The 13,621-nt window shown below is 41.1% G+C and overlaps 1 protein-coding gene across 3 annotated transcripts in view; it reads right to left on the minus strand.

Annotated features, from left to right (window-relative positions):
* The window catches only part of LOC122549391 (uncharacterized), a 124,351-nt gene that overhangs the window by 35,999 nt on the left and 74,731 nt on the right, over positions 1 to 13,621 (minus strand). For all 3 annotated transcript variants that reach the window (XM_087988889.1, XM_087988897.1, XM_043689139.2), the window contains exons 3-4: positions 12,669 to 12,781; positions 10,843 to 10,945 (exon numbers count right to left, since the gene is read on the minus strand). In XM_087988889.1, coding sequence (XP_087845015.1) covers positions 10,843 to 10,945; positions 12,669 to 12,781 — 216 coding nt within the window. The remainder of the gene's footprint in view (positions 1 to 10,842; positions 10,946 to 12,668; positions 12,782 to 13,621) is intronic.

Here is a 13,621-nt window from a genome sequence, read left to right on the forward strand (position 1 = left end):
TCTCTAACATTGTCCTGTACAGGGCAGAGGTGGAAACTCTCAAAAAGTTGCAGTAAGAAGTTGTGTGTGTGCGCGCGCTATTTGGAGACTCACCCCAAAAAGGCAGCAGCGGTCTTACTGTTGGTGTCCAGTTCGCCTGCCCTGGGGGACGGGGGCGCGCACAGGGGTCGGAAGGTGGGTGGGGGTGGACGGGGGTGGATGGTGGCAGACAGGGTTGTGGGGGCAGTCGCGGTGGGGACGGCTGGGCTTGGGAGGGTGGAGGCAGATGAGGTTGGAGGACGAAATGGGGGGGCGGGGTGGGGGTGGACAGGGTTGGGGGTGGGTGGGCAAGCGGGGTTGGGGGTGGGTGGTGTTGGGGGCAGGGCGGATGGGGTTGACTGGCGAGTGGAGTTGGGGGCGGGCAGTGGGTGGGGGACAGGGAGTGGGGTGGGGGTGGACAGGGTTGGGCGGATGGGATTGGGCGGATGGCGTTGACTGGTGGGTGGGGTTGGCGGCGGGCAGTGGGTGGGGGACGGGGTTGGGGAGTGGGGTGGGTGGGATGGGGGATAGAAAGTGGGTGGGAATGGAGTTGGGGAGCAGGGTTCGGGGGCTCGCGCCCTGTGTGCTGCTGCCTAGTCTCTTGAATGGGGAGCAGACTGAACAGAAAACTCTGAGCCCCTGAGAAAATCAATTAACCCAAATAATCAATTATCCAAACGAAATAGTGCCCACCCATCTCATTCGGATAATCGAGGTTCCTCTGTATACATTAAAGAGTGTTTTCCAAATTATCAGCAAAGCACTATCACAAGGAACGTCTGCAGTAATACATTTTTCACTGATGTTCATAGGTCCTAATTGACTACAGCCTCAGTCCAAGCATGAACAAAAGAGCTAAACAGAACAGGTGAGGTGAGAATGATTAACCTTGGTATCAAGGCAATATCTTACTGAAACTAGAGTCAATGGGAACTGGGAGCAGGCTCTCTGCTGGTTGGAGTCATACCTAGCACAATTAAGACACTTGTGTTTGTTTCAGTTCAACCTCAATCTCAGGACAGTAAAGCATCGAAGGAGCAAGACGCTGCCTGACCCGCTGTGCTTTTCCAGCACCGCACTCTCAACTCTATCCTCCAGCATGTGCGGTCCTCACTTTCTCCTAAATATTTTCTAATCAATGTACAGAAATGTTACTACACACCTCTGGAGCATGTGGGCCTCAAGCCTGAGCCTCGTCGGGACAATACCATTGTGCCACACAAGGCATTCAATTGCTGCCAATGAATCTGAATGGCCTTTTTCACCAGAATTATATTCTGATAGGTGCAGAACAAATCAGATTGAATTTTGTTGAAACCACAGGAACATCGGAACAGGAGTAGGCCATTCAGCCCCTTTAACCTGTTCCACCATTCAATGAGATCCCAGAAGATCTGGGACTTAACACTATATACCTGCTTTGGCCCATATCTCTTAATGCCTTTGATTAAAAGGACTTATCTGTCTCAGATTTTAAATGAACAACTGATTCAGCATCCACTACCATTTATGGAAAAGAATTCCAAACATCCACCATCCTATGTGTATCGAAGTGCTTCCTAACATCTCTCCTGAATGGCCCCCTCATTCTAGAATCCTAAGCCAGTGGAAATAGTTGATTTTTATCTATCCTGTCTTTTCCTGTTAAAATCTTGAAGACGGATCAGATCACCCCCGAATCTTCTCAATTCTACAGAAAACAACCTAATTTGTATAATCACTCCTCGTAACTTAACCTCTGAAGTCCAGGTATCATTCTTGTAAACCTACATTGTACTCCCTCCAAGGCCAATATATCCTTCCTAAGGTACAGTTCCCAATCTGCTCTCAGTACCCCAAGTGGGGTCTAACCAGGGTTTTGTACAGCTGCAGCATAACTTTGGCATCCTCGTACTCCAGTCCTCTAGAAATGAAGGTTAGCATTACTAGTTTTCTTGATAACTTTCTGTAGCTGTTGGTGACATTTTAAAGATCTACACAACTGAACCTCAAATTTCTTTGTATATTTAACTATTTCACTTCATAGCATCTCGAAAGTACCTTGATCAATACTCTTTTGGTCCAAATGGATAACCTCACAATCTGCCACAGTTTTGCCCATTCATTTAGTCTAGCAATATCCCTTTGTAATTTTATACTATCATCTGCACTATCTACCATGGCACCTAATTTTGTTTCATCAACAGAGTTAGACATATGACTTTTTATGCCATTATCCAAGTCATTAATAAATATTGTGAAAAATTAAGGTATTAACACAGATCCCTTTGGGACATCACTGCTCACATCCTGCCAAGTTGAGTACCCAGCCATTATTCCTACTTTCTGTCAACTGCCACTCAACCATTTTCCCAACCATGTCAGTAATTTCCCCTCAAATCCATGGGTTTCTACTTTAGTTAACAGTCTTTTAAGTGGGACTTTATCCATTGACTCTCAAAGTCCATGTAAACAACTTCAAAAGACATTTCCCTACCTACTACAAAAATTAAATGAGGTTTGTCAGGCATGACCTCCTTTTCATGAATCCATGTTGGCTCCCCCGATTAACTGAACATTTTCAATCCTTAATCATAGATTCCGACAATATCCCCACCACAGATATTAGGCTAACTGGTCTTCCTCTTTCACACATAAAAAATGGACTGACATGTGCAAGTTTCCAATCCAGAGGTTACGACACCTGTATTGAGGGAACTCCTAAAGATTATAGTTAGGACATCTACAATATGTTCCCCTATTTCCTTTAACCAATGCAATCCTTTATTCTAAACTAATACAACAACATACATGAGACAAGGTGAGGAATAAAACAGAAGGATAGATGATGATTATTGGAGTTTGCTAATACATCTCAAACTGGCTGGGCAAGGATTAGTAATAGATAATTTGCAGATTGGATTAAAGTGAGGATATAAGAATGTTCACTGATTTAAAATATTTGCAAAATTTTATACTGTTACTCTTTGAGATCATCAAACATCTTCATTGCATATCAATGTACAATCAATAATTGGCTGCATTTTCATGTCTAATAAGGTATATTTAATAAATATATTTCAAACTCAAGGCACTTATTATTGAATCAACTCTCCAAAACTGTCCAACTTTAGGACTGTAGTCTACAGAGTAAAACACTGTTGATTTCAAAGCCGATGAAATACTGGCCAAAATCACATTTTCACTCGACTGTTGTAAATACAAACTCCACAATCTAAAAATGTCAACACCCACTCACTGCTGAATCTTGCGTCACATTTAATCTAAACTGAAGCATATCTGGAATCAAACATGCTTCGCGAACAAACTCATGATTCACAGAATGTTTCAGAAAGTTTTATGTAAGAGACCTTAATTTCTCAACTTTTGGATGTGGTCTGCAACTAACTATCCAAAAAGACTTCCAAGTAAAATCAATACTTTTGTAACTTGCTTTGACTCAATGTTTGCAATGACATATGATTCAACTCTTAAAACAGAAATGTCTTTAAATTTACTAATGAAACAAATCAATGTAGACATTCAGAAATTGATATCAAATTGTGAAATTTTGATCTCACTTTTACAATTAAGTGTACTAAAAAGAATTCCTCATGCAAAAATAAATCTGTTAGATGATGATAATAAAATCAAGCAGAGCTATTCTGAATAACATTTTTATTTTTTTTAAATATACTTGCGAACAATGTCGCTTTTCTTCAAGGTTGGAAATTCTTGTAGTCAAGAATTCTAATTCATTTTATTCACTCTCTCTTAGTGATATTCCAAGATATATTAGTGTACAATGTCAATAGCTATACAATATCAAGATTATCACATTAAAATCATGAAGAAAGGATATTTTGTCTGATATCAGACGAGCTAGCAATAAAACAAACTATACAGTGTCTTTAAAAATAATCAATAAGGTTCTGTTGTATTAATCCTGAGAAATGTAACTCATGCACCAAATATGACACTTATTCCATTCTACCAAAAGGAGTATTTGTAAATGAACAAATTGGATGCAAATCTAAAAGAAATTCAACTGTAACTACCAGTAATAATATCCCCTCTATATTAATTTTAACTTGCAATATATTATTCTAACTACCATCTTGGAGCCATCTGCCTCTGACTTCTAATTTATATATTTCTTTTCTGTGCCTCGCTTTCTCTCTACACCTCTGTTTATTTGCCAAGTTTGTTAATTTTTTTTACAATATGAGTATTGAGGCAGTTACCAAAAACAAATATTAGGCTGAATATTTCATGTTCCTGCCATGTTTCTGACATGGGGAAGGAATGGGTAAGATTGGGGAGGTGCCCAGCAAACCACATTCCCAGCCATCTCCCAACTCACCCAATAATATGGGGGTTGGGAGAGATGGATAGGCATTGGAATAGAAAGCCCACCAGCCACATGTAAATGAATAATTATGGGTTAATTGTTAATTAGTTCTGATGAAGAGTCACTGCACATGAAATGTTAACTCTGTTTTCTTCCCACAGATGCTGCCAGACCTGCTGACTTTCTCCAGCAATTTCTGTTTTTGTTAAGGGTTAATTGAGCTTGCTAAAAGCTCAATCGACCCGTATATAACGTTCACAATGCCAAGCATAATGTTTCTCTGTCAAAACTTTCTTTTAAAACAACCAAGGAAAACAGGAAATATCTTTGGAGGATGCACTCTGCCCATTGCGGCATATCTGAGGAGACAGTATCCCTTTCTTCCTACCTGCCTATACTTCAAAACCAATGCCCCTACACATTCACTTATCCCCTTTCCTAAAGTGGGCAAATCTTCCCCATACACTATTCCTTTGACATACCTCATTTCAGGATACTCAGGATGGGTATCAACCCCCATTTTCATCCTGTTAGTACTGCCCACAACAATATCAAATTTTAATTCACGGTCAGTTTGTAATCTAATTTCTAATCAGGTGGGGTTACTGTGGGGGGAAGACGGTTGGGGGGAAGCACGAAGTTTCAGAAGTAAATATGCAACATCATTTTCCCTTTAAATAAGTGGTAAAAAAAATCACTGGCCAAATATTTTGAGCATTCAATCATATCCACTCGTAAAGGACTTCGTAGAGTGTCCAAATTAGAGTTAAAGTGACTCAGTTTACTATGGCGTCACATTCCTTCAACTTAGACAATAGGCTACATGTCAGGGTTTTCACTCTATAACTGAATTCTGTGGTTAACTTGAACACAGAGGCTACGTTTTCCAACAACAGCATTGCCATGAGATATATATCATTCATATATCAGCAGGTCTCCCATGATGCTGTTCACATTGAATCCTGCTAAACAGACTTTCATATGGTTGTCAATTGGGTCTGATATTGGCTATTGGCAGTTTTCAGGAGCACTTTGGGTTCAGGCCAAACTAATATTTTCCAGCAAAGCTAATGGCCCCAAAACGTCCTTCATTACGTTCAGTTCTCCCTGGATAAGAGTTATTCTGCTATTGATGTATGGTGAGCGATTCATTTTGCAGCATCAGCAGTTGCAAGTTCTGGGAGAGTGTTGAATATTTACCGAGGTCTGTTACAGAAACTTGGGGTCTCCCAGGACATTGGAGATGTTTTGGGGATCCGAGAGCACTGAGAATGTAGTCCAGGGAACTGTGGGCATTACAAAGCGTCTTGGAGAGGGAACAGTAGCCTTTGTGACCATCAAAATTGTGGTGATATTTTGAAAGGGTTAACATCTGAGGATGTGACTCGAATCATATTAATAATGTAAGAGAACATATGACTGAAAAGACTTAAGAGAGTTTGATCATGGCTATAGCACAGTAAATATACTTATATAAAGCTGTATATAGGTACTTTACATAATAAAGTTATTATTTATATCCATGGAAGTGACAGTATGCACCAGATGCACCAAAACACATTTGAAAATCCAGAAATCCATTCATATTGGGACAGCTTGCCCTCAATCTTCAACAATCAGAACCAAACTGCACTTAGTTCTTTTAATGGATTAGAACTGAATTGCAACATATTCCCACAAGTCAGCCACCTCTCCCAAACTGTTCAGACTTGTGTTGACAGGCACCACCTTTTAATGATTTCTCCATCATTGAATGAGTTCTATCTTTGCATTCCTGCCTTATATGCTCTTTAACAATTAGTGAGTCTGTCAATCTCCAGATTTTAATAAACTTAAATTTTCATAATTATCAAAACTATACCATATCAATTCAAAGTTTGATTATTCATTCAGTTTCCAAGTTTTGAAATATTCAAATAATCGCCTAAGGTTTCAAAATAATACAGAACAGAATTTGTTTTTACCTTTGATTTTTCAGTCAGGAGATGTAACTTAAATAAAACAGAAAATGCTGCAGTTTGTATAAATACTGTCAGTTTGGCAGCATCTATGCAAGAGAAACAGAGTTAAGATTTCAGGTCAGTGACCTTGTTTACAAACTTGCTTTGACTGGCACAGACCATATAAAATTAACAATTAGCAGCTAACATTTGTACCACACAAAGGCCAAGCAATAATTCTCTCCAATAACAGACAATCTAACCACTGCTCCTTGACATTCCATGTTATCACTATCACTGAATCCCCACTATCAACTTCCTGAGGGGGTTACCATTGATCAGAAACTGAACTGGATTCGGCCATATAAATACAGTGGCTACAAGAGCAAGTCAGAGGTTAGGAATCCTGCAGCCAGTAACTCATCTCCTGACACCCTAATGAAGTCCACCATTTATAAGGCATAAGTCAGGAGTGCAATGGAATACTCCCCACTTGCCTGGATGAGTGCAGCTCCAACAACATACAAGAAGCTTGACACTGTTGTGGGGAAAGTCACAAGCCTCGGAGTCAGAGTTGAGGTTCAACAACAGAGTTTATTGTACAAGGAAATACCTGAGCTCCGGGGAGAGAGAGATACACCAACAACATAGTGGTCAGCTGCGAGTCTTCTCTCAATCCGGACCACATGGCAAGATACTTTTATACATTTTGTAATATAATAGGTCGGTGATGAGGTTATTGTCTCTGTAACATAGTTTGTTTATTGTAAACATTGCAGAATCGTTGATAGTTTCAGTGCAGTCATTGTCAGTTCCAGCACAGCCTTTGTTAATTTCAGCGCGGTCATTGTCAGTTTCAGTGCAGGCATTGTCAATTTCAACATCTGCGCAGAAGTCCATTACTATACAAATGGGTACTAATCGCTCTTCCTGAGAAGGATGATTACTGCAGCCCCTGGCTATTAGCACTTTGTATTGAGTCCATATCAAATTGTTAACAATTCCATCAAAGGTGTTGGCTGGGCCCAGACACCTCGGTGGGCAGTATGTGCTACTCGTGTATTCTCTCCCCGACATGCCTTAAGCTAGCCAATTAGGTTGTGAGTGCATTGTGTTTGCATTCTGGTGGCCCTAGGAAATATCTGTGTTTGCTCTGCTGTCTCTCTCCATGTTGTGGTCAATTAGTACCAGTTGCTGAAAAAGAAAGTACATGAAATTTTCTATGAACTTTGAAAAATTAACTTTGTTCCATTTCCAAGTGTTTTTTTTTGGTGGTTTCCAGACTATTATTCAGCATATAATTTCATATGGCCTCAGTGGTCTCTGATTTGCAATTTTCTACCTGGCTTAACTTTCATTTGTCAGCTCTAATTTTAACTCCAACTAGACTTGGAACTGGTGGGTAATAACACAAATGCAAAACTCATTCAATGCCTCAGAATAATTATCTGAGGAGAAAAGTCTATGCAGGCCTATGGGGAAAAAGATAGAGAAGTTGGAATAGGTGACGACTGATGAGCCAAGTGGCCTCCTCTGTGGTGTACCATTCGTTGGTTCAACAAAATGCCCAGAAACAGAAGCCATCTTTTGCTTTGTGGTGTTCATGTGGGTGGCACAGTTCAAAATTAGAGATTTGCTGACCCCTACTGGTACAACATAAAGGAACATGAGGCCATCAATATATAACTACTTCCAAACAGAAATTACTTCTTAGCTTTGACTGAAATGCAACTATCACAATGGGCTAAATTTTCCCAAAATTTGGCTAAACTGTTAATTTCAAGGGGTTTTATGGAAGGTTTCTCGCTGCAAACCCTAGCAACCTTTCTCACATGTTGTTCTCTACATAAATTATGTACTCTGTCTCCAAGGGGCCAACTCTCGTTGAATTTTCCCCCCAGCAGTGGCAGAAATGCTCACTGGTGCCAGGAACGTATAGCAATCACACAGTCGGCAATGTATTTAAACCCCAGCTCACCTTATTAAGCACTGCCAGGCCTGGTCTGAAGTGGTCACCCAGCTCAGTACAGTAATCATGGTCTGGAGGAACACATTGAAATGCTGCAATTACCTTCTGCATTTGTCAAAGTCAAGTACATCTTCTCTCTGCTACCTCACACGATCTCTGCCATTGCACCTACCTCCCACCAAGACTCAAGTACTACTAATCTCTATGTTATTTGTAGCATCTTTTCTAAGTGACCCTCATCCACCATATTCCGCCTCAAACTGCCAACCTTTCTTGTCTTCTGTGCTTTCAACTATTCACTCAAAATACCTCACCAATTTTTCTGACTGAGGACAGATCGGCCCACTGACGATCCATGAACCCCTTTAACAGGATGAAGGACCACTCCCTTATGACATTCAGACATGACCATTTGGTTAAGCACATGCAGAGAATTTGCTACATAAGTTGCTACTGCAGGCTGTACATGAGACAGTGATGTAGCATGGTGCTGTACATCAACATGGCAACTCCTTGCCTGTTCATTGCTGATAAGCTGCTGGCTTTCTGCCTGTGGTAAAAAGCAATGCAAGACAAGACAGAAATGGTGTGACTATCCAGGTAAGTGGAAAGAGAGTAAGCATCAATAAAGCAAACTAGTCGCAATAACTGAAGTGGGTGTCAGTTCCTGTGTGCAAAGCATTCACAGCAACACCACAATATAACATATCGGTGAGCTTCAAAGTACAGTATTGAAATACTGAACTTTGTTATAAGTTAGTCTGTGTTGTGCGATGATGAAGTGTTGAGTTGGTGCTTTGTCCATACCAACCTCCATGGTTGGAGGGAGAAGGTCTTCAGTCAAGGTGACCTGGGATTGTAAATCTACGGAGTGTCCAATATCAGTCCAGGGGCTTGGGCACATTCAGTCAACTGCTTGGGCAGTCACAATCAAGCAGTACATGTCACCAAAGTCTGCGGAACTGGTCATAGTCAGTCCTGCAGCTCCAGTGCTACTACTAGGTTGGGGGCGCAGGTGCATGGGAACGTAGTTGGCGAGCTACACTGCAATCAGGCAGGGGCCTAGTCTCACACCAATTGGGGGGTGCATCCAAGTTGGTCAGGGGATGGTCCACAATCAGTCATGGCGTTCAACTCAATGAAAATCAACAGGGGGTTTAATAGGACCTGCTGCTATGGTAGGACCGTGAAAGAATACAACTGTAGGGGTGGTAGTGTGCTGCGAAGCAGAGGCGACAATAATCGTGAAGGTGGTAAACTTGTAAGAGATGCAAATGAAAATTGGAGGATATGAGCTACTGAGTAGGTGAGGTCATTGACAGTCTCACCACAGGGACAATGCAGCATGAAAACTGGCATGACAATGCTGTGGAACCAGGGCTCTGGAGGTAATGTTGTTGGAGAAAGTCAGAAAGCAGGAAACCATGGGCCAGTTAACATAATTTACACCATGGGAAAATGCTAGAGTAATTTATTAAAATAGGAATATCAGGATATTTGGAAAGACTTAACACAATGAAACACAGTCAACATTTTTGACAAATTTACTCGAGTTCTTTAAGGGTATAACAAGGAGAGGTGATTGAGAGGAACTGGTAGATTCAGTTTATGTAGATTTCCTTCAGGCACTTGATAGGTGCCATATAAAAAGGTTCTTCAAAAAGATAGGAGTTCACAGTATTTTTGTTGGTGTACTGTTGAGGAAGTGCTGCACAGCTGGAAGTATCATCTTTCAGAAGAGGCATTTAACTAAAGACCTCTCTGGTAGATGTAAAAAAAATCCCATGGCATTCTTTTAAACTTATCCCGCAATCAAGATCATTAAAGAAAGGGAAAAAAAAAACAAAAAGCGGCAGATGCTGTAAATCAGAAACAAAAACAGAAATTGCTGGAAAAGCTCAGCAGGTCTGGAAGCATCCATGGAGAGAAATCAGCGTTAACGTTTCGGATCGAGTGACCCTTCCTCAGAACTCACTAAAAAAAAGAGCTTGTGAGATTATCATCACATTGCTGATGGGAGCTTGCTGTGTGTACCACATTGGCATCGTTTCAACAGTAGTTTTAAAGCAAAGTTGCCATAGTCTTTCCAGACCATACGGCTGTCCTGTCATTTTAGAAAGACAACTGGTGGTGGTTTTACCTGAGGGTCACCATGCGTCATGTGACGGGAGAGACCATCATGGTAACCTCAAATGGTGTGGGAACTGTTTTAAAGTACTTCACAATGTATAAAGCTTGAGGTCTTGAAAAGCATTTATATTTGTATTTGTTCATGGAATGGACCAGCATTTATTGCCCATTCTTAATTGCCCCTGAGAAGGTGGTAGTGAGCTATCTTCTTGAACAGCTGCAGTCCTTGGGGAGTAGGGACACCCCTCAGGCTTTGGAGAAGGCAGTTCTGGTATTTGGACCCTGCAGTGGTGCCCATCTTGCGGCTCCAGATTTTAAATTTGACTCTGATACTGGAAAATGCTCACATCAATGTGAGTTTTGAGTGAGTTTGGAAAAAAATTCAACATGCGTTGACTGAAAACAACTGTTGTAGATAAACTCTACTTTGGAACTAGTATATAAGATGTACGTACGAACTGAGTAACTTGGCATGGTTCAGATGGTTGCCTGAAGTCGACTGGGTTTGTGGTCCTGTTGTGTACAGTGATGTCGCAGGGTGAGTACTTGGTGCAACACCTGGAATGCAAAACAAGAGATATTTTAATGCAAGACAAACAAAAGAGATGAAAATTACTTGCTGCAACTTGAGGAACAGTGAGCTCAATTCTACTCTAATTAACACATCTCAGAACAGCTTCAAATTCATTATCAAAATTGTGAAATACATAATCGGGAAGACTTGACTCAAAGGAAAGAGTGGGAATCACTATCTAGGCCAGCATTCAATGGTCATTCCTAATTAACCTTGAGAAAATGGTAGTGAGCTGCCTTCCTGAACAGCTACAGTCTGTGTGATGTACATACACCATCAATCCAGCATCATTAAAGGAACAGTGAGATATTTGCAAGTCAGAATGGTACAGAACTGTGAGGGAAATTTGAAGGTTGTGGTGTTCCTAGGTAATTGCTGCATGTAATAGAAGTCGCAGTGTATATGAAGGTACTGTTGAAAGAACCTTGTGAGTTGTTGCAGCACATGTGCAGATGGGTGCACACTGCCGATACTGTATGTCAATGCTGGACTGAATAGATGGTTAAGATGTAGTTGGGTGGCAAGTGGGCTGCTTTGTCCTAGATGGTTTTGAGCTTCTTAAGTGTTTCAGTAATGTGAGCAAGTGGAGAATATTCCATCATACTCCTGATTTTACCCTTGTAGATAGGTGATAGGCTTTGAAGCGGTTAGGAAGTGGGTTGCAAAATTGCTGCAAAATTCCCACTTATGACCTGCCCTCCTTCTTTGAATTCCTTCAGAGGATGTGTACTTCACAGTGCCCATCACTAATTGTCCTTGAGAAGGTGGTGGTGGTGAGCTGCCTTCTTGACCCACTGCAGTCCACTGGTGCAGCTACACCAAGCGGGTTATTGCATATTATTATTTCATTTTGGAGCCATTGGTAATAAAGCTCCCCTCTCTCCCATTCAAAAAGCTTGGAATTGGTTCTCCTTCATTTTTGATTTGGTTATCTAAATTTAATTGAAGTGTGCTAGCTACCTGCTAAAAAAGATAATAAAATTAAAAAGGTACATTTGGTGTGACTCACCAAGAGGAGGGCGGTGATTCCTCCTTACCGGCCATAACAGCGGTCTGAGCTAACTTCTCTGAAGGTCGTTCCTTCTTGTTCTCCAGACATTCTCCTCTCCTACAACAGAATCTCGAGCGATTCTCACCATGTTATACTGAGCTGACTGACTCTGCACAAAAAGCGCAGTGTAGTGACAAAAAGTCAAGTGACGGGAGAGACCATCATGGTAACCTCAAATGGTGTGGGAACAGTTTTAAAGTACTTCACAATGTATAAAGGTTGAGGTCTTGAAAAGCATTTATATTTGTATTTGTTGATGGAATGGGCCAGCATTTATTGCCCATTCTTAATTGCCCCTGAGAAGGTGGTGGTGAGCTATCTTCTTGAACAGTGACTCTGTCACCTCACTGCAGCCAAAATGCTGATGACGCTATAAAATCACTCCTATCTGGAAACTAATCAGCAGACTGGTTGCTGTTCTGTGCAGTGGGGAGCCTGTCCTATTTCCACACAACCCTGGGAAAGTTCCTGGTGCCAGGAATGCAGCAACAAGTTGTCCCGACACAACTCTCCCATGTTACCCTGGACCCCCGACCATTATCACCAAACCCTCCACAATGGGGCCGTGAAAATTCAGCTGTCAGACCTGCTAATTATTTCCAACATTTTCTGATCATGCCTTCTTTCTGAAGTAATATTAAAAGACACAAACATACCTGTATCAATGCTGATATTTGAAGACTTGAGGATCGTTTCTCCATTGAAACAGTTGACATTGATAGTGTAAAGAGTTCCAGTCTTACGATCTGTTAGCTTCAAACTTCCATTTCTAAACACATAATAGACATTAAATATATCAACATGATTTTGAGCAGCTGTAAAACACTCTAAGCAATAGATGTTAAGGTGGAACATGAAGGACCACGGCATGGTGTTCAACAACTTCTCATGTGAAGATAAAAGCATCAGTATACCTCAACAACTTATTTATATTACAGATAGTTTATTACATCTCAAAAATGCTAATAAATCCTGTTTCCCTCTGGAACATTAGAGCAAAACATGAACTGGTGTCCAGCATCCACAAATCCCGACAAATATTTCCTGCAATTAAACAAGGGGTCAAAGATATAATTTAATGATATATCGATAGTTGATAGCACCATTTATGTATGCATTTGTGGACAGAGGAGTTTTAATTTGCAGAGAACTTTGCGCTCTTCTTCAAAAAGTGTAAGGAGATCATTGAGGCCTTACAGACAGGGTTTCAGTTTAATACCTCATAGACTCACAGAACCATTGTCATAGAGTCTTACAGTCACAGAGTCACGGATTCAGAGTCACCAAGTCAGAGCCACAGTCATATAGTCACAGATTCTCAGAGTCACAGATTTATAGTCACAGAGTCACAGAATCAGTCATAGAGTCATACAGTCACAGAGTCACAAAGTCATAGCGTCACAGAGTCACAGAGTCACAGTCACAGGGTCATGGAGTCACAGTCGCAGTCAGAGAGTCATAGAATAATAGAGTTGTAGAATAATTGAGTTACAGAGTCATCGAGTTATAGAGTCATAGACTCATAGAGTCTCAGAATCATAGAGCCAGAGAGTCACAGAGTCATGGAGTCACACAGAGTCACAACGTCAGAGTCATAGAGTCACAGAAT

The sequence above is a fragment of the Chiloscyllium plagiosum genome, unplaced genomic scaffold (genome assembly GCF_037043375.1).
Source record: "Chiloscyllium plagiosum isolate Xiang-an unplaced genomic scaffold, Cpla_swu_hap1 HiC_scaffold_1, whole genome shotgun sequence".
Lineage (NCBI taxonomy): Eukaryota > Metazoa > Chordata > Chondrichthyes > Orectolobiformes > Hemiscylliidae > Chiloscyllium > Chiloscyllium plagiosum.